This window comes from Carassius carassius, chromosome 20 (genome assembly GCF_963082965.1).
Source record: "Carassius carassius chromosome 20, fCarCar2.1, whole genome shotgun sequence".
Classification (NCBI taxonomy): domain Eukaryota; kingdom Metazoa; phylum Chordata; class Actinopteri; order Cypriniformes; family Cyprinidae; genus Carassius; species Carassius carassius.
In genome coordinates this window covers 7,681,446-7,709,183 of record NC_081774.1, presented here as the reverse complement: position 1 = coordinate 7,709,183, position 27,738 = coordinate 7,681,446, and the positions used below count along the sequence as shown (strand labels likewise).

The 27,738-nt window shown below is 37.2% G+C and overlaps 1 protein-coding gene across 1 annotated transcript; it reads right to left on the bottom strand.

Moving 5' to 3' along the window:
* Positions 1–6,126: 6,126 nt before the first annotated feature.
* On the bottom strand, positions 6,127–25,791 carry LOC132096218 (helicase with zinc finger domain 2-like). The gene is made up of 18 exons (XM_059501454.1): positions 25,208–25,791; positions 24,849–24,956; positions 24,229–24,752; positions 19,031–19,681; positions 17,945–18,737; positions 17,623–17,698; positions 13,248–17,343; positions 12,918–13,003; positions 12,026–12,163; positions 11,723–11,878; positions 11,498–11,642; positions 11,122–11,241; positions 10,731–10,923; positions 9,906–10,040; positions 8,554–8,775; positions 8,061–8,226; positions 7,779–7,946; positions 6,127–7,593 (listed from the first exon to the last, which is right to left on the bottom strand). Exons 1-18 carry the CDS (start codon positions 25,703–25,705, stop codon positions 7,481–7,483), a joined length of 8,388 nt encoding a protein of 2,795 aa, XP_059357437.1. The 5' UTR covers positions 25,706–25,791; the 3' UTR covers positions 6,127–7,480.
* Between the last annotated feature and the right edge of the window lie 1,947 nt (positions 25,792–27,738).

Below are 27,738 nucleotides of genomic sequence, written 5' to 3'. Positions count from 1 at the left end.
ACTTACACAACAAGCAATTCCACAACACACCTAACATTTCATATGCTATTTGCCAAATGAGGCATAATTGCAGTATGGTGAAAACTTAACATGGTGATCTACTACACTGCAGCCTATAATTATAAGGATAGCACTGCTAACGTTACATCAATCGCCACCATATTAATTGAAGTCTCCCTCCCCACCCACCAACATGGTTTTGGTATATTTTTTTCATAAAGATAAATACCGCATCTCTCACAAAGATCTTAGAGCAGAGAGCGCACGTGCATTGCCTATGAAGCTGGAACATTCACTCATGCCAAGCTGGTTAAGCTGGCATCGGTGTTTTCTCCAACTTAAAAAGATATCTATCAATGTGTAATACACACCTAGCTGCTACCTAGATAGATAAATGTATATTAATAACATTTCACTGTTGATGGCGGGGATTTAGCTCTGGTGATGGCTTATAAATATCATGAGTCATGACTAGCTAGCTGCTAACGTTACCTCAAGTAACGTGAGCACAATTTGTGCTGCTGCTGCACAAAACATACTGTAAATAATCATGCAAACATACCTTTATCTCGCTCTTTTTTCTCCTCCTCGGCCCTTTTCTTTTTTCTTTTTTCGGCACCTGAGGGATACGTCCTTTTTTGTGACATGGCAGGTGGCTAGATTCGTGACGAGTGACGTGTAATTCCGCGTGTGCGCCCGCGCCTGCGCGAGTTGTCGTGACAGCCGTCTCAAGGTGTCTAGTGTGTATGCGCATGACTCAAACGCAGGCACAGCAGCAGTTGTCGACAAATTTTTATTTTCTTGAATTATTCCTTCATTCATTCATATTCATTAATTTATATCACTTGTTTAAGTTATTTAATTGTAAAAAAAAAAAAAAAACGATTAGGGGGCCCCCTGGTGGCCAGGGGGCCCCAAGCAGCCGCTTAGTTCGCTTATGCCTCGGGCCGGCCCTGGACTGGTTGCCCACTGAAGCTCAGCAGGGTTGAGTCTGGTTAGTACCTGGATGAGAGACTCCTGGGAAAACTAGGTCACTGCTGGAAGAGGTGTTAGTGAGGCCAGTAGGGGGCGCTCACCCTGTGGTCTGTGTGGGTCCTAATGCCTCAGTGTAGTGACGGGGACACTATACTGTAAAAGAGCACCGTCCTTCGGATGAGACGTTAAACTGAGGTCCTGACTCTCTGTGGTCATTAAAAACCAATGACCTGCACATTGGTGGTGGAGGTGATTCCCCCCCTTCCATATGTAAAAGTGATTTGAGTTCCTAGAAAAGCGCTATATAAATGTAATGAATTATTTTTATCATGTCATACTAAAATAAATAAGGTATAAAGAATAAAAGACAGTCAAGGTTTAGGGCATACAAATTAATATTTATATGATTATTACTTTAACACAAGCAAACAATACACAATACATAGTATAAACAACGTAAAAACAACAACAACAACAACAGGACAGCTGGGGAGTGAACAGCCATGCAGGAGTTACCCCAAGTTTTAGGCTACCCCAAATACTGGTGACTGAATGATTCCAGTTGTCATAAAATGACAAAAGTCTTCATATGTATGCCCAATGGGCAACTTCAAGATGATGGCACAAGTGTTTGCTTCTGGGAACATCCGCCGTTTGCCATTCAGTTCCTCATGAAGAAAAGTAATGGCAGGATTCTCTTGAAATCCAAATGCAGGTATGGCAGATGCCCCAGAAGCAAACACAAGCACATCTTCCAGGGTGATATCAAGGATCCCTCCACCTTCTACCTCCACTGCTGCATCTCCATCTGTAACATACAAACCAAAGAAACAATCTTAAAAAACAAACCAAAAAAACAGATTGCTAAACATTTTACTCATTAACAACTACAGTTGTAACCTGACATTTGACACATTTACACATTTGACCATATAGACAATTAAACATGTCATCTAGTACAATCCATTGACAAATACCAACGTGTAACATGGTGCATGTACTTTTAAATAACCATAACTTGCTCAATTTTCTACTGATTTTCAAACGGTTTGGTTTGTTATAAACGTCAGAGATGTAGCTATTATACTGCATACATATGAATAATTATGTTCAAAATGTTTAAGCATTCAGAATTATAGCCACGTTAATAACGTTTGTAAGAAACCAAACCGTTTGTAAATCCGTCCAGATTTCAGCGAGATAAGAGGATTTGTGTGCGTGCTGCTCACTCACCTTAATTCACAGAGCCCTGTGGTAAGATGGCCGCCGGTGATGCCGGAAGTGACTCCGCCTTAAGACATCTAGCCTTTATATGATATCTGTGGGTGGTTCATGGAAAAAATAGTAGGCATATCCCAGAGTGCAGTCTGGACGATGGGGCGGGGCCTATTTTTTAGTCTATGGGCGGGGCGACACATTTGAATTGCCAGCCCAAATTGCCTGGCAACCGACGTCACTGCGCAGTGCATTCTGGGACGTAAACGATATAGCGCCGCCATTTTGTGAGGCCACATCCTTTCATTTACTGTCGGGCGAGACGTTTATATAGCCTACTGTCTATGCTTAAAACAACCGTAAAAGGGAATTGCCTAGCAATCTCATTGGTGTAGTAGACGATTCAGGTGGTCTGAGCATGCGCAGTACTGTAAGATTTAGGAGAATGATTCGGCCATATTAAATAAATATTAAATGCTAACTTTAATCTTTTCTTTTTTTATCGATTTACCATAGTAATTTTACTAAGCTATAGACTATATTGGCTAATGTTTTATTGTAGGCTACTTAAGACACAGAATAGATACAAAATATTGTTTAAAAAAGAATGCTTAGGCCTACTTGGCTAATAAAGTTGTCATTCACTTGGCTTCTTTAAATTTCCATCAAGATCGGTAGATCAGAACAAACACAGGATTTTATGCAATTTTTAGTAATTAGGTTACTTTCAGAGGTCACAGCAAGATGTTATCAAGTGAATCAGATTAGCCTCATTTAAATCGATTTCTCCACCACTGACATGCACTCGAGTGAATCTCCTCTTTGATGGATCTCACAGGTGTCCAGGAAAAAAAAAAAAAAAAAAAACGTTTCACTCATTTCAGGGTTAACATACTCAAGAGTTTTCACTTAACCTTCTTTCTGAAACAGACCCCAGGTATTAAAAATCTAATTATTTATTTATCGATCCCGCATTACGTTTTCATGTTTTACAAATAGTTTCAAATATTAACACTCCAACTAAGGAATTGCACAAAATTCCCCAGAAGATCTAAACTGGAATTTACCTGTCAGCACAGATAAACATACAAGTTATCAAGTCATTTGAAAGACAATTCTATGTGTTAAAAAAAATAATAAAGATGTGATGGCTGTTGTCTGTGGTTTGTTTATTGACTTGGAGCTTAGGCTCCCATGGTTATAGTCTGAAATTGCTATTAACTGTATATTCCTCAAATCTTCTTGGAATGTTGCTCCATGATCAAAAAGGACGTGGATTCTGAGATGTTACATTTACTAAATCCCCTTGCACATAGCCTGCTGTTTGCCCTGAATGTCCTTTTACAGTTTCTCTCAGTCACTTTGGTAGATTTCTTGAATAATCCTTAAGATTAGCAAACCAGTAAATGCTTTTCTCAAAATAATTCATAGTAACACCACACAATGGATTACCTGCAAAAGCCTGTAACCTGCTCAAAATCTTTAGTTCATCTCTCAAAAGTCATGTATTTATGTCAATGAACATATAGTGCCATCAGAATGAATAGTCCTTGTGTCATTGTTCACAAACAAGAGTCAAAATGATTAGTCATGCTGTCAATATAACAGTGTTCACTATTTTCAGATTTAACCTATGGCTACGATTTACATTTATATTCTTTATATCACAATGACATGTGTGTGTGTGTGTGTGTGTGTGTGTGTGTGTGTGTATATATATATATATATATATATATATATATATATATATATGTGTGTGTGTGTGTGTGTGTTTGTGTGTGTGTAGTTCAGATACAAAAGCCATCTGAAATGTTCTTCTAGAATGATAATTTTTATCAAGCTCGTATGTTTAAGTTCAGGAAATTCACTTAAATGGCAATGAAAATTACCTATTAATTATCATTTAAGTGAAATCACTGAACTTAAACATATGAGCTTGATAAAAATGATCGTTCTAGAAAAAAAATTCAGATGGCTTTTGTATCTGAACTCTTCATTCATATATTATATATATATACACATATATATATATACACATACATACACACACACTCTGTATATGTGTGTGTGTGTGTGTTCGTGTGTGTGTGTGTGTCTGTTACATTGTCTCTATAAAGTATATTTGCTGTATTATGTAATGCAAGTGGAGTACGTATACAGTATTACAGTACAGAAAACAATGTCTGATTACACACCTGTTCTGTCTACAAACTTTTGAATGATTGAAGACACTGTTGTTCTCCTAACATTCGCCTTTACCTTTTGACACCCCGTCATTGTAAGGTCATGACTGATAACATCGTCTGCAATAGTGTCCTTATTTCATTAGAAACATGTCCACAATCTTGACCTCTTCCACTGTTTTGCCTCCGTACCCTTCTTCCACCACACATCATTACTCCTCTTCTTCGACTGTTGACCCTGTTTGTTTCTGTGTTGTTCTTCCATTATCTAAATGTGTGACATTGAGTTGTGCTCTGTCAATATGCTTGTCAAATGAAGCTTCATGAGCTATTTCAGAGACCTAGTTGATTTAATGCTTTACATTCCCCTTAATTAGAGAAATGTAAAATTTATAGCCAAGACACTGTCATTAAAACGTTAAAATGTAGCATGTCATGGGACAACCAACAACAGCACATACATTTAGACTATACCCATATTTCTATTTATAACGCAGCCACTTTAAATTCACATAATGTTTCACTTCTGAGTAACAGAAATATATATATATATATAATGAAAATGAATTGCCAACATACCAAGGATATAAAAAAATACCAAGTAAAACACAAATTTGTAAATATTTGTTTGAATGTTTCTGTTATGAGCAGTTTTTAGAAAACCAGAAAGCCTGTAAATAAACAATATATTAATGACTGGCATTTCACACAATAGGCTAGTCAATGAAAATACAGTTCCAAACAGCACCACAGCAGAACAACTGCAATTGTCTAAACAGAGTAGGCTAGTTGTGTGGATGTTAAAATATATTTGTGTTTTTGAAAGAATAGGTTGAACATCAACCAGTAATCTCAATAGAACAGGGCCTTGGCGCCATCTACTGGCAATTATATTGATATTTAGTAGTTTAATATTTATTTAGCCTCCGTTCATTTCGGCATTTACAACTCGGTTTAAATGAGCTTGCTAGAAGTTCATAGTACGATTTTTTTATAACATCGAATTTAAGAATATAATTAAGTAATGCATCCACTCTACTATGGAGCTTTTTTATTATTATTATTGTTGCCTATAGCCTATTTCATATTCCCATGCATGATCGTGCATAATATATTCCAAAATACATTCAAAGACTTTTTCTGTTGAGATTAGATTTTTCTTTTTTTATGTATTCAAACCTAAATAGTATTTTCTTAATATTCTTCGAGGATGTTAAAAGCTAGGTCTATGTTAAATAGCTATTAATGTGATTTTCTCTGCTGGAAATTACTTCATCTAATTTAATAATAGCTTAAATGATCAAATCTTCTAGCCCACACTGTTCAAACAGTGTCTCAAATAAGACAAGTCCATTCAATTCAATTCAATTCAATTCAAATTTAGTTGTTGGCTACAGCGCTTTTCACAAAACATATAGTTTCAAAACAGCTTTACAGAAAATGCATTTCAGAAATGTACATATAAAAATACAGTTAGTTAGTCAGTCATTTATTAATCCAACAAGTAGCTGCATAAAAGTACGTGCGCTATTTTTAAATTAGCCAAGGCACGTTTTGCGTTCAAACGGGCAGACGTGCAGACGTTCAGACGGGCAGACGTACAGACGCGCAGACGTTCAGACGGGCAGACGTTCTCCACACGCACGTTATCACGTCTTTAAGCTTGGTTAGGAAAGAAATGACACAAAGCGAGCACCATACTATTGAGTTTTGCCTCTTTGCTCAAATGTCACTGGCAGTAGCGTAGCGTCTATAACGTCACACGCTATACTATGGTGTTTTGCGTCATTACGTCCAGCAGCACCATTTTTAACTGAACGTCACTGGCACTTCAATAAATAACAAAGTCCTTTTCATTTTGATTTATTGTCTCTGTAAATAACGAAAATTCTTTGCGCACAAAAAAATAAAATAAAAATAATAATAATTAATTTTTGAATTACAAGCTCACGTTAACCAACAGATAAAGTCCTTAACAGTTTACACTACCCCATGAAATCAGTTTGAGCTTCAGTTCAAATGTGCTTTTATTGCTATATAACTGATATACAATAATACATTTGTCAAAGCTTTTTCAGCTGTGGATAATGTAAATAGCAGTAAAAAAATAGGCAAAGGAGGCTTGGGTGACTAATTTGATCTAGTAATGTTGACTTTGAATAATTAGGATTCTGAATTTGTAGAATAAAAAAGTAGTAAAAAATGTTTTAGTGGCAGATATCTTAATTTCTTATCACAAAATCTGTAAAATAACTATGCATAGTAACGACTTTCTTCTATTTCTGCTGACCCCTGGAGGTTAGTTATGGGAATTGAGGACACACCAGCAGAATGTTTTCCCCAGCTATATAACAATTATTAGCCCCACGTTAACAAATTAGCTATTTTTTATCAAGGTATCCAGCACCAGTCACATTAGCATAACAAACACCAATGATCAGTCTAACACTAGACAATGTAAATGCATGTGCTTGATACATTTTGCAGGCAGTTTAAATGTTAAATGTAAAGGAAAAAACAAGCTATTAAAAGATTAGTGGTAAGCCATTTTCTATTCATAAGTGAATATGATATAGCACCCTTACAAATATTGCTGCTACACTTACATTGTTACATTTGTTACTACAGTTGAACTGTGGTAAATTTAAATTAGCCAGCACTGTCATAAATAATTAAATAAACTTACAAGAAAGATTCTTGAAGCTTTTTTTTTTTACCAATGCAAAGAATTGGTTAATTATGTTATATTAAAAGTTTAAAGAATAAGACAACACAGACAGTGACAATGATAGGCCAATATAAAAACAAACATTTTTGTGGAAAAGCATGAATCCAAATAAATTATTTTTTAATTTGCCACCAGTCAACAAGACTTTTTATACTTATATGCAACAAAATATATGTAATTTCTTATCTCAAGCTGCCAAGGTTTTAAATTGACTGAAAATGTCCGGAATGGCAAGATTCTCTAATTTGTTAGTTCATTAATATAATCATAACCCATTCCAAATGAGTGTGGAATTATACTAGAAATTTGGTTAAAAATATCATCTTAAAAAACACTGAGTGTAAAATGCTTCAAGATCAATCCAACTTTTAAATCTGATTTAACGGGCATTGTGTACTGTAATCTGGTCTGCAGAGACCACACAGCCTTGACCTGAATAATGTTTCAGTAGTTTCATCCATGCTGGGCTGCAGTTCAGTACCTCCTGATTGCCTAAAGCACATAATTAAATACATATATTAATATCTTATAATAGTAAATAAGCAATGGTAGTAGCCAGTATTGAACTATATTCCTCTTCCATAAAACATTCCGATTTTAGGATTCATTGGTATATGTATTTCATTAAGAATACATAATTTAAAATCATTCCTAGAGGAATGTAATATAGGGATTACCCAGAATGCATAGCCCATCCTGTGCTCTTGTGATGCCTACATTGATCTGGTTTTCATCACCCACAAAGCCAATGTGTTTGGAGAGCCATTCTCTTGAAGGAAAAGGTTCAATCTCATCTCTGGGGCAGGAGCGAACCATCGATAGAATCACATACTGCCACTCACTACCTGCAGTCACATCATTATAACACTCCTCATTATCACATTTTTAACACAGGTTGAAGATGAACACAGATATTAATAAAAAAAATTTAACAAAAGAGTCTTCAATAAAAGTGTCACCTTGGCTCTTTGTAATGGTGGTGACTGTGATTCTCTCCATCTGGGAGTCAGTAGACTTTTTCAGTCTATCTCTGATCTGGGCCACCTGTGCATTGTATGGTGACAGAATGGCAATGTCCTCATGCCTCACATGGCCCACCGATACCAGCTGACCACAAATCTCAACCTGCGTAAGAACACATTTAAACAAATCTGGTCCTCTAACTGTATACTGTATAAAAAAAAGACTCATATAATAAAAAATTCTCTCTCTCTATATATATACAGTATATATAAATAAATAAAATATATATATATATATATATATATATATATATACCGTATATAAATATACATATTTTATTTTTGAATTTAAAGTGTTAATAGTTAACTGTAAAATAAAAAAATATGTGATGGTTACAAATACATATTGTAGGTTTTGTGTAGAGATTGTTTTATTGTGTAAATAGTGTTTGTCTTTTTTATGTTTTTCATATTTTTATCTCTCACTTACAGCTTTCTTAACCTCTTTAATGTTGGCTTTCGAGTTCTCATTCCCCCGTGCAGTTGAAACAACCAAACTGATCTCGTCACCTCGTATGTCTCCAAACAGAATGTGTGTGCTGTGTCTCGTTCTCTCAGTTCCAATGTGCAGCACACTGGTCCGTTTATCCACTTTAGTTTTTAGCCTACCCAGATAGTAAGCCTCTGATGGGAATCTGCAGATCTTTTCTTGCTGAAGAAAGAAAACACATTAAATATGTGTACTTAAAGGGATGGTTCACTTTCAAATTAAATTTTGATATGTTTTAGCTTAGCTCAAGGGCATCCGGGATGTAGGTGTCTTTGTTTCCGCAGTAGTTCCCATTTTGATATTTTTAGGTCAAACCGTTCTTGTCTTTGACTCATATAATATAGGTCTATGGTCACCACCTCAAAAAACATGCACAGAGGAGTCCAAATTAAACAATTCCCCATCGTAAATACACATTGATGACCTACGACATAAACGAGCGGTTTGCACGTCTTCAAGCCTCAGAGAGACAGAGATCTCTTTAAACTTGGTGGTGTTTTAGTAGCAACTGTTGTGAGATGCCAACAGAAGTGGAGAGCATATGTTGTCATGAATGGAACAACTACAAGACGACGAGGACATTGACAGTATCGCATCACACACCTGCCTGACTGAAGATACTGAGTTTTCTCCACTGTTGAGTCGCAGCGTTATGCACGTCGTGTTTTGTTTGCCACGTATAAACTGGAGGGGACGTTCAATGCCAGAGGGACCCAATGGCACTCTGTCAATAGAGTGAGTAATGTGTTGTATTTTTATTATAATCGCAACGATTATAGGGTGCATTATAAACAAATTAATTAATTACAATTACTGCATTATATTTCAGACAGTGCAGATTGAGTAAACAATGAGTGACGTTCATGCGCGAGTGACCACTTCCGGCACTTTCATCGCTTGCTTGCCAGAGCCCGCGTACACGTGACACATCAGGAAGCACGCGCGCCCTCAGATCAGTTGGACGTGGTTGTGTACAAGAGGTAAAATCATGTAAATACTGTTCATTTTCTCACACAAACCGCTCGTTTCGCGTCTTAGGTCATCAATGTGTACTTACGATGAGGAATTGTTTAATTTGGACTCCTCTGTGCATGCTCTTTGAAGTGGTGACCATAGACCTCCATTATATGTGTCACAGACAAGAACGGTTTGGCCTAAAAATATCAAAATGGAAACTACTGCGGAAACAAAGACACCTACATCTTGGATGTCCTTGAGGTAAGAAAATTTAATTTGAAAGTGAACTATCCCTTTAAGTGTGAATGTAAAGCATATATGTGTTTGTCTTGTACCATTCTGTACTGGGTGTCAAGCAGCAGAGATCTATCCATGTAACGTTCAAACAGAGAGTGTGTCATGCCCAGTCTCCGCACATGCTCATTCTTCACAATCGGACGCAACTGCTTGTGATCCCCCAACAGCACAACCTGCAAAACGAGTATTCTTGATCCTTGATTGTGTGACAAGGAACTGAAAACCCTCACAGAAGGCTCTGAATGAATGTTTGGAAAAGTAAGGGGAGAGAAATGTAGCAGTTCCCTTATCAAGTTTGCTTATGCTAGTTGACCATCAGACAAAGTATATGCATTCATAGTTAAATGTGATATGTGATACATATATTATGTTGTTATTATATTATATTTAAAATTGACTAAAATACTATAATCCACCATCTACTGTTTTCTCAATTTTTTTTGTTGCATTTAAATCTATTTTGTTTTTAAATGCTTTTCTATTTTTTCTTATAATCAAGCATTTCAGTGCTGTGCAAAATGTGAAGTTCAAACTTTATGTGTTTACATTGATTCTAAGTTTCTGCTGTATTGTTTTCAAAGGTGAGCTGGTTAAAACGTCTTTGTATCCAACAGCTTGCAGTGAATTCTTTGTTTAGTGTGGTGTAAAGGGTGTGCCTTAAAATGAGTGTTCTTCCAAAACTAGGTTTCTGTGCTTTAATAATTTCGACTATTCAGGATGTTGTTTTTTCTAAGTCTAGGTTATGTGGTTTGAAGAAAGTTTTTGCTTAATATTTCTATTGCCAACAATTTATGTCCAGACTGTATAGTTTATATAGTTTTGATGGACTTGTTTGCTATTGATAAGTCAAGAGTCAATCTGACCTTCTCAGGTTTAAAGCTGACCAATGGGACAAGTGTCTGGGGTTCTGTTGCCATGGCACACTCGTCGATGAGGATCTGTCGTGCACTAAGTGTCTTGGTGAGGTTTGGGGAGGCAGCAGCCGTGCAAGTGCATAGAATAATATCATGACTTTCCAGTTCATACAAACGTGCAGAATTCAGCAGCTTCTTATATCTAGGGATACACACAATCAAGCGTCATGCAACATGCATTTATATGTAATTACACACATGTAGACACTGTTAGATGTGAAGATGTGTTTTAGTCGGGTGCAGAAAATGATTATGGAAATTAAGCTGAAAGTTTTTACAGTAGTTTTTTGAGTTTCTAAATAAGAAAAGAAGCATTAGTAAAACAGACACTTCTACTTACTCTTCTATATCTGCATCTTTCAGTGAATGGGGGTTACGAGCAATTCTTTCATCAAAGCCAGTTATTGCTTGAGAATGAGGGTTGTGACTCATTCGAATTCTGTGATGAAGTGTTATGTCCCTAGATAAAACAATGTGAAAATAGAGTACTGTTCAGATAATCTAATGCTCATTGAGCACATTTACATGCACACTGATACCAAGATTTCTATAGAAAGAGATTTGCATTAAATAAATCTGGCTAGTGAATTTTATATTTTTTTTTTGGAAAGGGCATTTAATCACAATTCAATAGATTCAATAACTGACAGTAAAATATCAAAAGTGATGTTAGTTGATCGCAAAATTGCAATTTTTGGCTCATTAATTGGTAGTACCTGAGCTCAGGTTTAGACCGCTCTTGGCGCAGTGATTTTTGTGATAACTGAACGATGCTGCCGGGGTAGGGATACTCATTCATCTCCATCTGTCTGCTGTACACACGTAATTGCTTCAGCTTATGTCCAAACCTGAGCAGGTATTCTGTCGCACAACACAGTCACATGAATTTAGAAGTGTCTTCTTTACCCAAATTCTAGCTCTCAAAAAGGTGCTTACTGTACCTGCAACTACATCCACAGACTTGTTTGAGGGTCCACAGTAAAGAATAACCTCTCTCTTCTTTTTGTCTTTCAGCTCCTTCAGCTTCCAAGGATTCTTAGAGTTCAGCTGTGAGAACCAGTACACTATGTATGCTCCAACAATTGTCTTACCAGTTCCTATAAAGGATAAACAAAAGGCTTTTTTCAGTCCAATTAAGAAACATTTAGGAACAAAAAATTAAAAATCCCTGTGACTCTGAGTCCATAAGCTGCCTGTGATCTGTAAGATTAAACTGAAATAATGGTATGCTCAGAATGTGTAACCTGGAGGCCCTTGTATGACGGTGAATTTGCCGTTCAGAGCTTGTTCCAAAGCTTTAAACTGGCTTTCATTCAGTTGAGGCAGACTTGCTGGTGGTTTCTCTCTCATGAGCACATGTAGGTATACAGCTTGTTCAGAGCCTGTGAATTGATATATCCAAAAGTACATTAAAAAGGACTAAATTGTATGCAATTAAACTCCAGTGTATATATATCATTCTAATCTCACATTGTGGTTCACTGTAGTGTTAAATGTAGAATTAAATAAAAAATAAAAAAAATTAGATATGCTAGTGAGCCGCTAACATCCTGTCTAGACACTGTATATCATTAATAAATAAACAGATGCATACTTAAAAAATATAAAATGTTACTGTTACTTATGAAGTCAAAATGATGTTGTACTTGCAAAAAAGAAAGTACTTGGAAAAGAGAACATTGTAATTAAGAACAGTCTCATTCACGGAGCATGAATACACATAAAATTGTTTACACAAACATTCATGATTGACCAAACATTTCTGTATTAAATGTATTGACAATCTACAAAAAATTTACAGTAGGAACAACTGAAACTACAAACAAAACATATGTACAGCTAATGAGAGGTCTGTAATCTGGGTCTGTATTATAGGTGTTTTATGTTATGTTTTTTACTTGTTTTGGAGATAGCACACGGCATTGCTTAAGGATCTTGCTGTTCATGCTCTTAGTTCATGCTTGCACATCTTTAGAGCTCGTCATGTTTGCTAAGAGTTAAAGAATGTACTGAAAAGGCTGTATAACAATATGCATCACTATTTTGACTGCATAGTAGTTTCTCAGAACCACACATTTTAGCTTTAAAAATGTTTCTTTCACTCATCATATGACATATTATGAATTTAATGCATACTTTCTTTCCGAATCCGGTGTCTTAGTGCAATGTTCTTGACAAGTTCATTAGCTGCTGGTAAATTATTCACAGCACTTTCCTTCCGTCTGGATGAATCAAGCAAAAAAAAAAATCTATTAGACACCAAAACAACTGCTTGTCATAAATTTTCATCTCAATGCTGAAAAAATATATTTGTGAAATGATACATTAATATACAAAAAGGAAATAATGTAATAATAAGATTTGGTGTTAGGCAGTATCTGGTAATGTTAAGGGTTTAGTTTTAGTGTACTGAAGACTCATAATATGGTTGTGGTGTGATGCATTTGTTAAATGTCACATGCTTACATGTCTGGAATGAGTTTAGGGATCATCTCCACTGTGAATGTGTCATTCCTCTTAAATTTTGGAATTTTCATAGATGCATATTTAATGCTAAAGTGAATAGTTTTTGTCCTATTCTCAGTGTTATCTGGAGGTTCCAAACATTTGGTTGTCAAACCATGGGCCACCCAAGTAAAGTATTCTGGATCCAGCTTTAACTGATCTGCATGGTTCTGATTCATAACTCTCTTTCGGATACAGATCAAACACTTGGCCAAGTCAAATTCAATTGCCCATTTCTTGACATCTTCCGCAGGCAAAAATAATGTTCCAGAGAGTTTGGAATAATCAAAGGATGGCATCCAGGTTATGAGCACATTCTCTATGACAACACAATCACTATCATCCACAGCAGTAGCAGCAGACTCCATTTCACAGAGAGGCTTCCATATCTGCACATATTCCTCTACATCCTTATAGTTACCTTTGGATGGGCAGTTTGCAAGTTTGGAAAAGCACTTTATAGGATTGTCAGTGTGTTCCACACAAATCTCAAAACTTGAACTCACACTCAATAACTGTACAGTTGGTGCCCAGTAGCCCCTGTCCCTTTCTGAGGTCAGTTGGACCTGCACAGTGTCTCCAGCTTTCAAACAGAGTGTGACATCAGTGTAATGATCCTTTTCAGACATGAAAGTGCGATCAGGATCCAATTGCGATGTATCATGCACTTCATTGGTCTCACTGTGATCTCTCACATCTGTTGCTAATACAAGGGATTTTGCCTCTTCCCACTGCTCGTCTTGTACTGCCTCAACAATGGCCTGCCAGGTGCTTAGCTGTATCTCTGAACAGAATCTCAAGTTCTGAACTGGTGTCTGGGTCATGCTCAGTGAGTATATCCGTTTTTTCCAAGTCAGTGTCACCTGTTTTTGTTTATTGTCAAATATTGGTTGATCTTTAAGCTGTAAATTTCTGTACTTAAGAGGAAGCTGGTCTGGGAAAGTTCCTATGTCAAACGGAAATGATAATTCGAAATTTTCACTGTCAGGTTGAACAATGGTGACAAAAGCCACTTTGTATGTGCTTTGTTTTTGTAGACTGATTGCAAGGTAAAGTGACTCTGCTTTGTTTTCATACTCTTGTGCCCTCATTTCACCTCTTTTACACTTGTCACATAAGAGATCAATGTCTATCTGAGAGTACTCAACAGGACGTTCGCAGAGAACTGAATGCATGAGCCTCTGAAGAACCACATCTATGTACCGGCGAATGGGTGAGGATGCATTTGTATATGAATCCAGATGTAATGAATAGTGCCCAATTGAAGCATCTTTGCATGAGCGGGAACGAATGAAGAAAGCTTTATTGACATTGGCCTTTAACTGAACAGTCACTGGAAATAAATGTGGATGAATGTCATCTGTAGAAATCAGATCAGCCATTCTGTAAAAGTCAGATGTCAAAGCTGCTGATTTTATCTTTTGCCACACAGATGTAAGAATGATGAAGCTGCCATAGTTCTGCCAAGGATATGAATCCAGACGTTCCTCCAAAGCATGGAGGGACCCAAGCTCCTCATTGTCTCTCTTCAGTCTCCTCACCACATCAGGTGAAGCTGTCACTCGACAGCTAAAGGTGTTTGGAAATGGGGTTTCTTGATCAATCAGCTGATCACAAGCTCTTTTAAACATCAGCTTCAGCTCCTCCATCATGATCCTGCACTTGCTGTCATCTGTTGATCTGAGATCAGCAGGACTAGAACTGTCCACATGTCCAGAGAGTCTCTTTTTCTTGTGATCAAGTGCAAAATGATAAGCCACAAGGATGCAGCCTTTTAGAGAATCAGACCTCATCTCATTTTCACCTGGCTGGTTGATGATGCTGTCAGTTTCACTGTAGGACAATGCCCTACTTGACTTTATGCGGGAAAGAACCAACTTTTGCTTTACTAGTTTTCCTTTTTTCTTTTCTACTTTCAGAATTAAAGAGATTGCGCGACGATTTTTGCCTGGCATCAAACTCCACATGTCTGATTGTGCACCCAAGTTCTGTATGTTGTCCCCAGACACATAGCTAAAAAAATCTGCTTTATGAACTCCAATTTCAAAATGATATTCAGAGTCACTGACAGAGATGGCATCTCGTAAGTGGCAAGAGTTTCCATCAGGGATGGGATTATTGTTAGGGTGAACATCTCTAGACCCTGGAGAATACACAGTGAAGGTGATTGGGTTATTCAGGTCCACTCGATTTCTGTCAATGTGAAATGTCAGGTGTGAGGATAAAGGAATGATTTCCATATGTTGATTAATGAACATCTCTAATTGATCTGCTATAGGAGGAGCCTGACAACTCAGAGGAGTGCAGAGTTTAGTGCCTGTGTGTTCTGTCAGAAATTTCGACACTTCATGGTTAAACATTATGTTTAACTCTTCAACCATTAAATTTGCTTCTCTCTCTCCTGGTTTCCGGTGTTTATCAGGTTGGGCATAGCTCCAGTCTTCTTTAAGTCTTGCTTTGCGTTGGCTTCTGGCAAAAAGGTATGCCACCCTAACACAGTCCTCCAAAGTATCAAATCTTAGCTCACCGTCACACTGACTTATTATATTCTCAGCCTCCTTGTATGTCAGCTTCTTTTTAGATTTGACCACAGAGAGGTCAAAGGTTCTTTTTGTGATAATGCCTGATTGTTTTTCCACTTCAACAATTAATGAAATGGCTTTACGTTCTTCACCTGGGAGAAGACTCCAAAAGGTGGTGGCAAGATCTTCTGGGAACATGAATGTAGGTTCTTTTCCAGGATCATAAAAAGATGCTCCCATCTCTTTTGCAAAGCTATCGAAGAAACAGTCCTTAGACACAAAATTTGCCACATCTGCAACATGAACCCCTATTTCATAGCAGCTTCCCAGATCATTAACACTAATGGCATCATCTAAGTTTTTAGCTTTGGGTGGATCAACAGTAAAAGTTTGTAAACCTCTGAAATCTTTTCTTTTCTTGTCATCAGTTCCATCAGTTTTCATCTCTTGAAATGCATCCTTTTGCATCAGAGGAGGAGACATTAGTTTGAACTCTGATTTTAAAATCTCAAGTCCTTCCTTTAAACATGTCCCAATCTGTCGAATATCTGTAACTCTGCCTATTGGAAAGGAACAGTGTTCTTTCCAGTCCAAAATCTGAACAACAAAAACATAGTTTGGTTTTGTTTGTTCATCAAGATGAAAACGTCTTGTTATTGTCCAATTGCCATTGTCATTCTTCCATACTGGAATAAAATTGCGAGCCTCTTTCCTAACCAAGACACATATTTTGGTGGCATTGTGGTTTAGAGGTATCATAATTTTTGGCAACAAGTTTTTATCAGTGTTCTGCTTTCGTTTGTGGTCATTTTCATTCTCTAAAAAACACACAAATTCAGAGGATGTTGGTTTTCTGTTTGTGAAACCTAAAACTCTCCCAGTAAGAGAGCCTTCATCATCTTGTCCTGTCTCAACCACAACTTCATCCCCAGGGAAAGACATGACAATGTTTTTCCTTCCTTTAATATCAATGTGTTCAGATGGATTGTCATAGGGCACTACATAACCTAACTGAGGTCCCTTCATCACCAATTCTCCATGCTTGTAGATAGCAGGTTGTTTCCTGACCAGCTCCAAGAGGTTTTCTTTTTCAGAAGAAAATATCAGAGGCCTGTTTTGTTCATTTGATTCATCTGAGTCCTGTACATCAGAATCATAGTCATCCATCTCTTTCAATATAGCATCAGTTTCAGCCTGGAGAGGTACATCACTCTCAGACATTTCTATCTTTTCTGTCTTCTGAAATTTCAAAATTTCCAATACTTCCTGTTGTAGGATGTCTCTGGTAAAGTTATCTGGTTGAATGCTGCCCTTACTGATACAATGTTCTATGTAGGACCTCCAGATTTTTGAGCACTTTCCAAAACAACAAAGAGCACCAGAATCTCCAACTACAATCACCAGTGATTGGGCTCTGGTCAAGGCAGTGTTCAATGCGCGAATGTCATCAAAAAACTCTGGGCTGCTTGACTCTGACTGAAGAAGTCTCTCTCTCGTCTGAACTGTTGTTATGATGATGACTCTGAACTGTTTCCCTAAGGACACAGAATTTTATAGGTAGGTTGTATTAGCCTTGACTATAAATGTTGTAGTGTGGTACAGGTTTATTGTTCACACATGTCCCTATTAAATAAAATTAAATAAATAAACATATAAATTTTAAAAATAACAATAAGTAATTTAAAATCAAATTAACAGACAACATTTGTTACTGAAATAAAATGCAAGCCTAAGATTATTTCATTTTTTTTCTAGATTAATTAAACATCTTTCCTAAACTCTAGCAGACAGTGGTGTTCTGAACCCCCTTGTACCTTGAATGTTTGCTAAATTTTGAACAGACACTCCATGAACTCCTTTCCGGCGGAGATGATTTTTGATGACATCAAGCTGAAGAATTGAAAGAGAAAGGATGTATTGATGATGTATCAGTACTGGAATTGTGACAGAATTTAAGTCTTGATGGAGAATTGTTAAATTACTTGCATTTCTCATCTCTGTTTAATTAATATTAACAGTTGACATTTAATTATTGTTAATAGAGCATGTCCCCATGCAGCACGTATATAATTTGTTATTAATAAGTTTTAGTCATAACTAATTTGTCATATGAGTGATAAATTATTTAAATTGTACCTGTTGGCCTTCACTAAGAACACAGATTTGCTTTGGCTCTTTAAGACCCCATTCCATTGGCCAGTCAGTCAGAAGTCCTCTCACAATGTTGATCACACTATTGACCTCAGCAAGATTGAACCAGGACATAGAGGTGGAGTTCAGACGGCATTCTCCTCTGACATGGTGAAACATCAGGGGGTGTAGTCTTGGGTGGGGAGGGATCTCTCCTTTGGCCTTGATCCCATCACTCACATAGAAGTAAGTGGATACAAAGTCCACTATTTCTGCAGTGGAACGGTAGTTCTCATTGAAGATGATTCTGCTATTCTTGGCAATGTAACTGCTTTCGTCCTGGTAGTAGCGGAAGAGACGATACAGCAGTGTGTGTTCTGATCGTTTGTCATCGGTTACAGAGAAAAGTTTTGGAGCCATCTGCATATGGTCTCCTGCTAAAACCACTCGAGTGTGTTTGCCTGCTAAGCCCAGAGCCATGAGTGCTTCACCCTCCAGCATCTGAGATGCCTCATCAATCAGGATATGACTGAAGAAACCTTCAGGAATTCTCAGCTCACGGAAATGTCTTGCCATCGATGTGGTGGTTATAATGATACGGTGTGACTCTAGATCAGACCGTGCTGGGCGAATGAAGGACTGTCTATCTGGAGAGCAAAGACAGTATTTCTGAGTGATGTCATCAGTTGCCCTGATGGAAGCCCCACCTTTGTTTGCCTTTATCCTGAGTATTTTGAGGTTTGGGTGTCCATTTGTAATGTATGGATGGAAGTGTTCTCTGACATACAAGTCTGCAGAACTATAGGGAACAATACTTAAAATTAGATTTCTTATACATTTTAATAGACAGAGGGAATATATCTATACAGAATAACTGTTGAATCTCTTTATTCTAATAAAATAAATTTTGCGAACACATACAGTAACAAACACTTTTATGCCATTCTTCTGAATAATGAATTCTGATCTGGTCAGTTCGTTGGTCAAATACTTTTGTATAATTACTACTAAACTATAATTGTTGTATAATGTCTGATATCATTATTCAGTTTCTTTCTTCTCACATAATTATGTAAAATGAACATAACTTACCTGTTAGTATATGTACAGATGAGCACTTTGTTTTGAGAACGAAGGGCCAGCTGTTTGGCTGCTGAGGCGAGACAAAGTGTCTTCCCAGTGCCAAATGGCCCATATATAAGCAAGGGAGGAGTCACTTTGTTGACCTCACGCTTGCCAAGGATGAAGTTTAGGGCAATTTGTTGCTTGTTATTCAATTCAGACTGTTTGGTTATGTTCACAGGGACACAACTGTTACTAAAGTCAGGCAGAACATTGTGCAAGTCTGGTAGGTGATCAATAGCCTGGTGTATCTGACAGAATGACAGTCTATCCAACTGAAACTGAACTTCCATTTTACACCTGGTTTCTTTCCTCAGCTGTAGCTCAGACACACACTGTGCAGACAGATGAAGACCGATGTGACCCTCGCCAGCAACCTTTTTGAGCACCAATGCCTCGTACACATGGTTTTTGTGATCTACTGACACACTGGCCTTGGCTGGTATGCAATTCACCAAAGCCATCTGCACCCCTCGCTTAAACATCAGCCCTTCAGGAGAATCTGGTGTGAGCAAGCAGGACACCTTCAGAGTGGCAAAAAGCTTCCCTGCAGCAGTGGAAAACTCTGATATGCCATCACTCAACTGATTAGATAGAGACACGCTCCCACAAACATTTAATCTACAAGTGTGGAAAAAGCAGAAAAGAGGATGTACCATTAATATATTACATATTTAATTTAAATATAAAAAGAGGAAATGAGCATGGCATTATAATATGTCAAGAGTTCAAAAGAGTGGAAATAGTGTTGCCACTGAGACATATCGAAATGATGGGAGTATTCAATTTGAACGTTTACGCCAACCCATTAATCCACCTCTTCATTCAGCAATCTATTTATCTTTTTATACTTTACCACTTAAGCTATGAATAACAACGGCAACAGATTTTTCAAGCAGCCCTGCCCATGTTTTAATGGAAACAGCAATTAAGTTGTTAGAAAAAAGAATGCCTTTAATCTTTTCATTGAGTTTGTTTTCAGTTCCTTTTTATTTCCAGTTTAGTGAATAAACCTGCTTAGCATTATCAAACTCAGAGGCCATTACATGATGTGACATCATGGAATGGCTCTTGTCCCTCAATGAGTTCAAATTCCAGCAGTAGAGGCATGTGATGAGGAATAGTTAACATTTCAATACATTATTTTAGATGTAGACATTCTATTAAAGGAGTATAATTTGTTTAGGTAGCAGGACAATGTTGCCATGTGACCGACACTAAGCAGTCTGTGACACATCTATATGCAGATGATTTAGAAGCCCCAGGAATATACAGGAACTTATATTGCTAAAGAAACTGTGTCTGTGGATGTGGCTGACAATGTGACGAAATAAACTATACTCCCTTAATCATGATGTGGCACTGTAGATATCAGCAAAGGTTCTTGGACATAGATCAGCATGTAGTACTATTTTAATTACATTTTGGATCGCTGTTACCATACGGATATAACCTCTCTTGGCACTAAAGAACCAATCATTATAATAGAATCCACCTGCAAACCCTAACCCAATCCTGTTTTTCCACCTCTCCATTAAACATATCTACATTACATCAATGTTTGTTGAACTTTGCCCACATTTTATACTATCATTAGAACAAGCTTGAATTTGCATTTATGAAGGATAAGCAATATTTTTTTTCCCCTAGACCAGCAAACTCTGCAGCTGATTCTAAAGATTTAATTAGTTTCAGCATGGTTGATTGCCTAAACCAGGGGTGTCAAACTCAGTTCCTGGAGGGCCACAGCTCTGCAGAGTTAAGTGAAGTGACATGACCCATACTCAGAACTCGTGCTCTCCATTTAACCCATCCAAAGTGCACACACACAGCAGTGAACACACACCAGGAGCAGTGGGCAGCCATTTATGTTGCGGCACCCGGGGGTTCAGTGCCTTGCTCAAGGGCACCTAAGTCATGGTATTGCCAGCCTGAGACTCGAACCCACAAACCTAGGGTTAGGAGTCAAACTCTCTAACCACTAGGCCACAACTTCCCCGACTTTTTTAGTTCCAACCCTGCTCCAGAACACAAACCATGTAGTTTTGGCTTGTGACGTCGGAGCCTGTTCTTTTATCTCTGTTAACTGGAAACCTTTTCAGGATTCAGATTGGCCAACATGGCTTTACAGTTGAGATTATATCACCAGTTGTGGCATGCTTTTGACAGTGCATCATAGCATGTGTTTGCATTTTCATGTGGACAGAGATTTTTTTTAAACAGAAGAAGGAAAAACTCTGCTTATAAAAATACCCATGTATGTGTGGACGTGGCCTTAGTTGGATCAGGTACGTTTAATTAGGATTGAATCTCTGCAGGGCTGTTGCCCTCCAGGAATTGAGTTTGACTGTCCTGTTCCTGGAGTTCTACCTACCTGCAAACTTCAGTTCCAACCCTGCACCAACACACCTGTATTTAATTATTAAGTGATCCTGAAAATCTTAATTACCAGTTTCAGGTTTGTTTGATCAGGGTCGGAGCTAAACTTTGCAAGAAGGTACATTTCCAGGAAAAGGATTGGGCACCCTGGCCTAAACGATATTTAAACAAATACTGACACTTGTTTCACACATACTCCATCTGCAGTGCGTATGAAGTCCATGTGCGTTACATACAGTATGCAGTGCAGAAGCAGCACGGACCCATTGTGCTTTCACACAGGACACGTTTGCAGTCCGCTACTGATCCGTGGCTGTTTAGACCACAAACAAAACATTTATCCATTCATTTGATTTCAAATCATGTAAAAATAATCAATAAAATAAAATACTTTCACAATACAGTAACAATCTTTCATAGACATTAGTTTAAACTCAATAAATATAAACAATGTATTATTCATAAATTTGACTTCTAGGTTTGTATTGCTCAAGCAAGTGGCAACACATTTAAACAGCATACAGCCTAGTTTTCTTTCGTTAAAGCTATCACAAGCATTTTAAATTAAAACTCACCGCTCATACAATGGCGTTTAAGTGCCACGTAAAAAAAAAAAATCTAAAATTACAAGATTAAAGTCGCCATATTTAGAGAATAAAGTCTAAATATTTCAAGAATAAAGTCGAAATGTTTCGAGAATAAAGTCAAAATGTTTAGAGAATAAAGTCGAAATGTTTTGAGAATAAATTTGAAATGTTTCGAGAATTTTAATGGTAGAAAGTTCGAAGTTATAATATTTTGAGAGTATAGCCTTTATTGCGCATGCAAATGGCCCGGATTGAGAGTACCAGGAGAAGTTGCCAGGCCACCGGAATTGATTTGAATATTTGAATATTACTGGGATGAGGAAGAGTCTGTTTAAAGGACTCGCGGAAATAGCTTAATATCAAGAATATGATATTTATTAACAGACTGACTGAATAGGAAGAACGTTTTATCTTAACATCAGCTCACACACCCAATCGACATTCCTTTGGGGGGCACTGTAGCTGTCTTAATTAACCCTTTTTTAATACAATACATGTGTGGGATAATTAGCAGAAATCATACCATGTGTCATACTCGTGATGACAGTATGCTTGCAAATAATATTTAATGTCTTCCACTGCATTCGTTATTTTTAGTGCACCAGCCACCCAATAGTAATAAGCTTTGTGCTTTTGGTAGGACTACTTTTAATACAAGATTCAGCTTTCAAAATTTGTTTTATGGCGGAACACAAATTATGTGTCTTACAATAATGTGTTTTTCAAGCTCAGCATCAGACTGCTGTATTTATGTAAACCAGTTCATAAAATTTTTCTGTTTTCTTTGGGAAAATTCCAAATTTTGAAAATTCCACCATCTAATCTGCAAAAACGTCTGTGGAATCCAAACGTTTATTCCTCAAATGCAGCCTAATAAATAATGTGTTCTAAAAGTTAATATAAGTTATATTGTTTTCTTTTCTGAGGTAGTCTGTAGGCTATAACATGTAAGTGACCATTCACAAGCTGTTTTATTCATGATTTAATACAGTAAATGATTGGAAATAATATTTAATCTCTTCCATTCATTATTTGTAGCATGCCAGCCACCCAGTAATTGCAATAATTTTGTGCTTTGTTGCTTTTAATATAACATAGCTCAGCTTTCTAATTCTGTCAGTTTTATCACGAAATATCAATTATAAATGTGTTTTTACTTTTTATCCATTTTATAGCAAGATATAAAAGTGAAGGAACATCAGAAGTCATGAAAAAAACAGTATAGCTTAATTTAAAATGAATATAATGTCTCATTATTGTAATCGGAAAGATGATTCCACTTAAACTGAAGCGAATACAGTGATCTGTCACGCTCACTAATCAATATTCTAGATCAGTGATCACGTGACATTAAAGACCATGAAAAAAAACACATGATTGTAATATATTGTTTGTATTTCGCTATAAAACTGACAAATGTTGAAAGATGAGATGGAATATCATAAAAAAAATCTAAATATTATAACCAGTGTTTATTCTCAAAACATTTCGACATTATTCTTGGAATATTTCGACTTTATTCTACATTTTTTTTTTACTTTATTCTCAAAATATTTTCGACTTTATTCCCTAAACATTTAGACTTTATTTTCGAAACATTTCAAATTTATTTTTGAAACATTTTGACTTTATTCTCATAGGCTAATATTTCGACTTTATTCTCATAATCTTGATTTGTAAAAAAATTTTTTACATGCCACTAAAATGCCGTTGTATTCTCGTGCCTCTTTTGTATTTAACTTTTACAAGCAATCCCATGGGTCTTAAAGAACTTTGCTTTTCGAGCCCCACAAGAGCATTTATTATGTTGCCTTGTTTATTCAAAAGTGCACCTTTCCTTGTTTTAGATCTAACCAAAAAGCCATGTGTTTACTGTGAAATTTGTTTACTGTGACTTTAATTATATCAATTAATTGTGAAATTACTACATTTCAGTGTCAATCCATGTTACTTTTTATAGCGACCAAAGCGCTGTCACTTTAATTCAGCATGTGCAGCACAGCAAAAATAATGGCTGCACTGCTGCAGATGCGCCGCTCCTGAAACGCACACACATGCAGCGTGAACGCTCTAATCCCCTTAACATGGGTGCGTAAAAAAATGCTATGAATACACACAGCAGATGGAGTATTTGTGAAACAGGCGTAACCCATAACCCAGGGATGTTTCAAGTGATGTACTACTTCTACAAGCTATTTGTACCTGCTAATGAGCTCTTCCTCTGCGATTTCCTCTCTGAAAAGGAAGTGGTGAGCTCTCTCTCTGTAATTGTCCCGATGGAGTGGGGAGCTTTCATCTGCATGAAGATTGAACTGTAGGTTAATCTGGGGTGGTTTGTATTTACTAAGTAACTGCTCATCCTCCTCCCTTCTGGCAAAGAAGGGCACGATAACCTTGTTTCCTCTGTTCCAACGCTCATCCGAAAAAATCTCAGCACATTCGCTTTCTTCTGCCTCATTTGGCTGGACATGGAATTGCTGACCGACTCTCACTTTCAGTTTCCTGAGCAGAACTGGACGTATGTCGAAATCGAATATCAACCATTGCTCATACACCCCGGGGCGGAATGACATAAACGACACACTCAGCTGGTAGGTGGAGTGAGAGGAGCGCAGGTGGTGGCCTGCCATGTATGAGATTGGGGGGAAGGTGTTCTTTAAGCTGTCACTCAAAGAGAAAACAGCGCCATTTTCTGCTTTCAGTAGAGCCACATGAGCCAGGGACCTCTACACAAACACAAGACAAACAAGGACATAATTAGTAACTAGTGTGCAATACGGAGTGTAAGATGATGTTGGTTAGTGCAGTTTAGTATTTCTGACCTCCGTGGTGACTGTGAATTTCCATCTGATTTCACTGTCTTCTCGTAAACAGTCCAAACTGAGATTCTCATCATGTGTAACACACACATCGTCCACCTGCTCGGAGATCTGCAAAATGAATGAAAAATTCGGTCATCACTTGTCCTCAAATTGTTCCAAACCTGTATGAATTTCTTTCATCTGTTGAAAACATAAAAGACTTTCCTCTTGTGTTTCGTGAGGTAAAAAACATTCATTTGAGTGAACTATCCCTTAAATTTGCATGGTTTCAAATTCTTAAAAAAAACATATTTTTAAAATATCAAATTTACAGGGTTGTGCACTGTTGCATTGTGTAGCTTTTTGTGCATTATACTTACAATAAGAATCTCATTGCAGCTGCGTCTGTACTCTTCCAGGAGTTTCTCCTTGTATGACAAAGGCTCATGATCTCTTAACTGACCATCTTCTTGTCTGCTCTGTTTGTCCAGGTGCTGTCTCTGAATTATCAGATGAATTAATCTCTCATGATTAAGGTTTGTGTGTTTTTGTAAGTTCCACACCGCAGCTTCTTCTAGGCTTCTGGCAAAAGTGCAACGGTCATGATGCACATAACAACCGACATCCTCCTTAAAGTACCAACACACTTTATATCGATTAGGGCGTGGGTAAGAGGGTCGCTTAGACACAGGGCTCCATTTGTGACCTCTGACCTTTGATCTAACTAGCAAAAGGTTGTGAGAGCAACAGTGAGGGGTTTCAATGATAGAGTAAGAGATGTGTGATCGTTGATGAGTACAGTCGTTACAAGCAGCTCTCAGTTCATACATCTGCATGAACGCCTGCAGCTGAGCATCTCTAGACTGTACTGTAGACATTTCTAGATATTCAAGCCATAACACACATACAGTCTGACATGAACAGCTTTAACTGACACTCACAGCTTCAAATACTGCTGTAGAATCATCCTAAGGTGAGGAAAGAGAAGAACACAGCTCATCAGATGACCCCTGTATTGCATACATAAGATAAATAGTATGCAAATTGAATTCAAATTTATAACAGAGCATAAAAAATCCCCACTGAAAAACTGCTGATATATTGCTGTATTTAGACCTTTGAATATCGTTAGGGAAGTATAAAGGATCAATTATTTTTCATAATAGGTAGAGATCCTTCATTTCAGATTTTGTTTCTTATGCTGGTAATTGGGAAGAGGTTTTTGAACCCCTATTTTTCTGTCATTTTATGGATAATTTTTATTTTAAAGAGTGTAATATTTTATTAACTAACTGTTTGAAAAAATTTCCGATAATTTGCCTGTAGTACTTCTATTTAGTTCTAAGCCGTTAATTGGTAACAATAAGCATTGATGTTAAGCTGTAGAAAGACAAGTGTTCTGTAAATTATCTTAGTTGTTATGGTGGTTATGTGAGAAAGAAAAGCTGGGGTGTGCATGTACAAGATTATCATGCACAGAAGATAAGAAAAAAAAAACTTATTTTCCCATTTGAAAAGTGCTCAACACCTAGCAACCAGAATTAAACGGCATGTAAAACCATGAAAACAAGGAAATCCATAGAACAGGTTTTGGGTCAAGCAGCACTCAGACAGATATTACTGTGGTTAACCACAAACCTCTTAACCTGGAACCTGTGAATGACAGTGTGCAGTATATATTTGACGGAGTGGATAAATGGAGTTGTAGGTCATGTTCGGATTATTTTATGTCAATATGCCGGAATACAAATGGCTTCAGATCATGTAAGGATTATTTTAGATCAGTGTGTGTAATAAAAACTATGTAAAGTGCCATTGTAAATATTGCACAAATGCATCACACAAAACCTGCATTTACATAAGGATTGATTTCATTGCATATTTATCTTCTGGTGCACAGACATGGGTCAGATATCAAAGCACACAGGTTGTTGTTGAGCAGCCCTGCCTAATTATGAGGTGATCATTTCAGCCTAGAGTACTGTTTTTATCAGTGCCCAACACTAATACTATCATCAGCTCAACCTCATCTCTCAAGTATGCAGAAGTTTTTGTGCTGGCACCAGGAAATTCTACCAGTTTGACAACTCTTGAGCAGTCCGGGGACATTTAAACAGTTTATCACTTCAAAATGAAGTGATAATGAATACTTTCCAGTCATTCGTTATTTGAATGTGTTTACCAAGGAAAGGTTTACCAATAAAATGTGCAGGGAAATTTTGAATTTGAACCCTGCACTTTGCACGTTAAAGCACATTTTTGCAAGACTTTTATGTAGCCTCTATAATAACCGAAAAGTTGGAGAGCTTTTGTCCTACTCGTTGTGGTTCCTTTTTCTAGTTTGTGACTTTCGGTTGGATTTAGGCAGCCCTTACGTTTTGGAACGTTTTGGCGCTACTCTGTTTCCTTCTTCATAGTTACATTTTAGTTGAAACGTTATGACACAATAGCAACAATTTCTTATTATCTAAATATTGTGAATGTTGTAAATTAAAGACTACACTTAGTGTTAAAGCGTCGCACCCAATGGCTAATGCAAAGATACGATACTGTTGTACTAATAATGAAAATTCCCTTTATTATAAACCAAGGTCAATGGAAAATATGAACAGCGCGCGCTGTAATTAGACGCTTGGTGTGGAAGCGGCACGCCTAGACGGACCGGTAACATTAAAAAAATAATAATTTTTAACCTACCTTTACATTTTTTTAGTAGAGAAAAGTGAGCTCATCTGCACTCAAAACCATCTCCATCAAGTGCACACAACCCAAAACCAACTTCATCTTCCTGTTGCCTATTATTATTACCTTCGCCGCTTAAATTTAGTTTCGTTTTCATACAAGTGAAGAGGTTAGGTGACAGTCACTATTGGTCATGTTTGCCCTTCCCTTTTTCTGTTTGCATAACGAC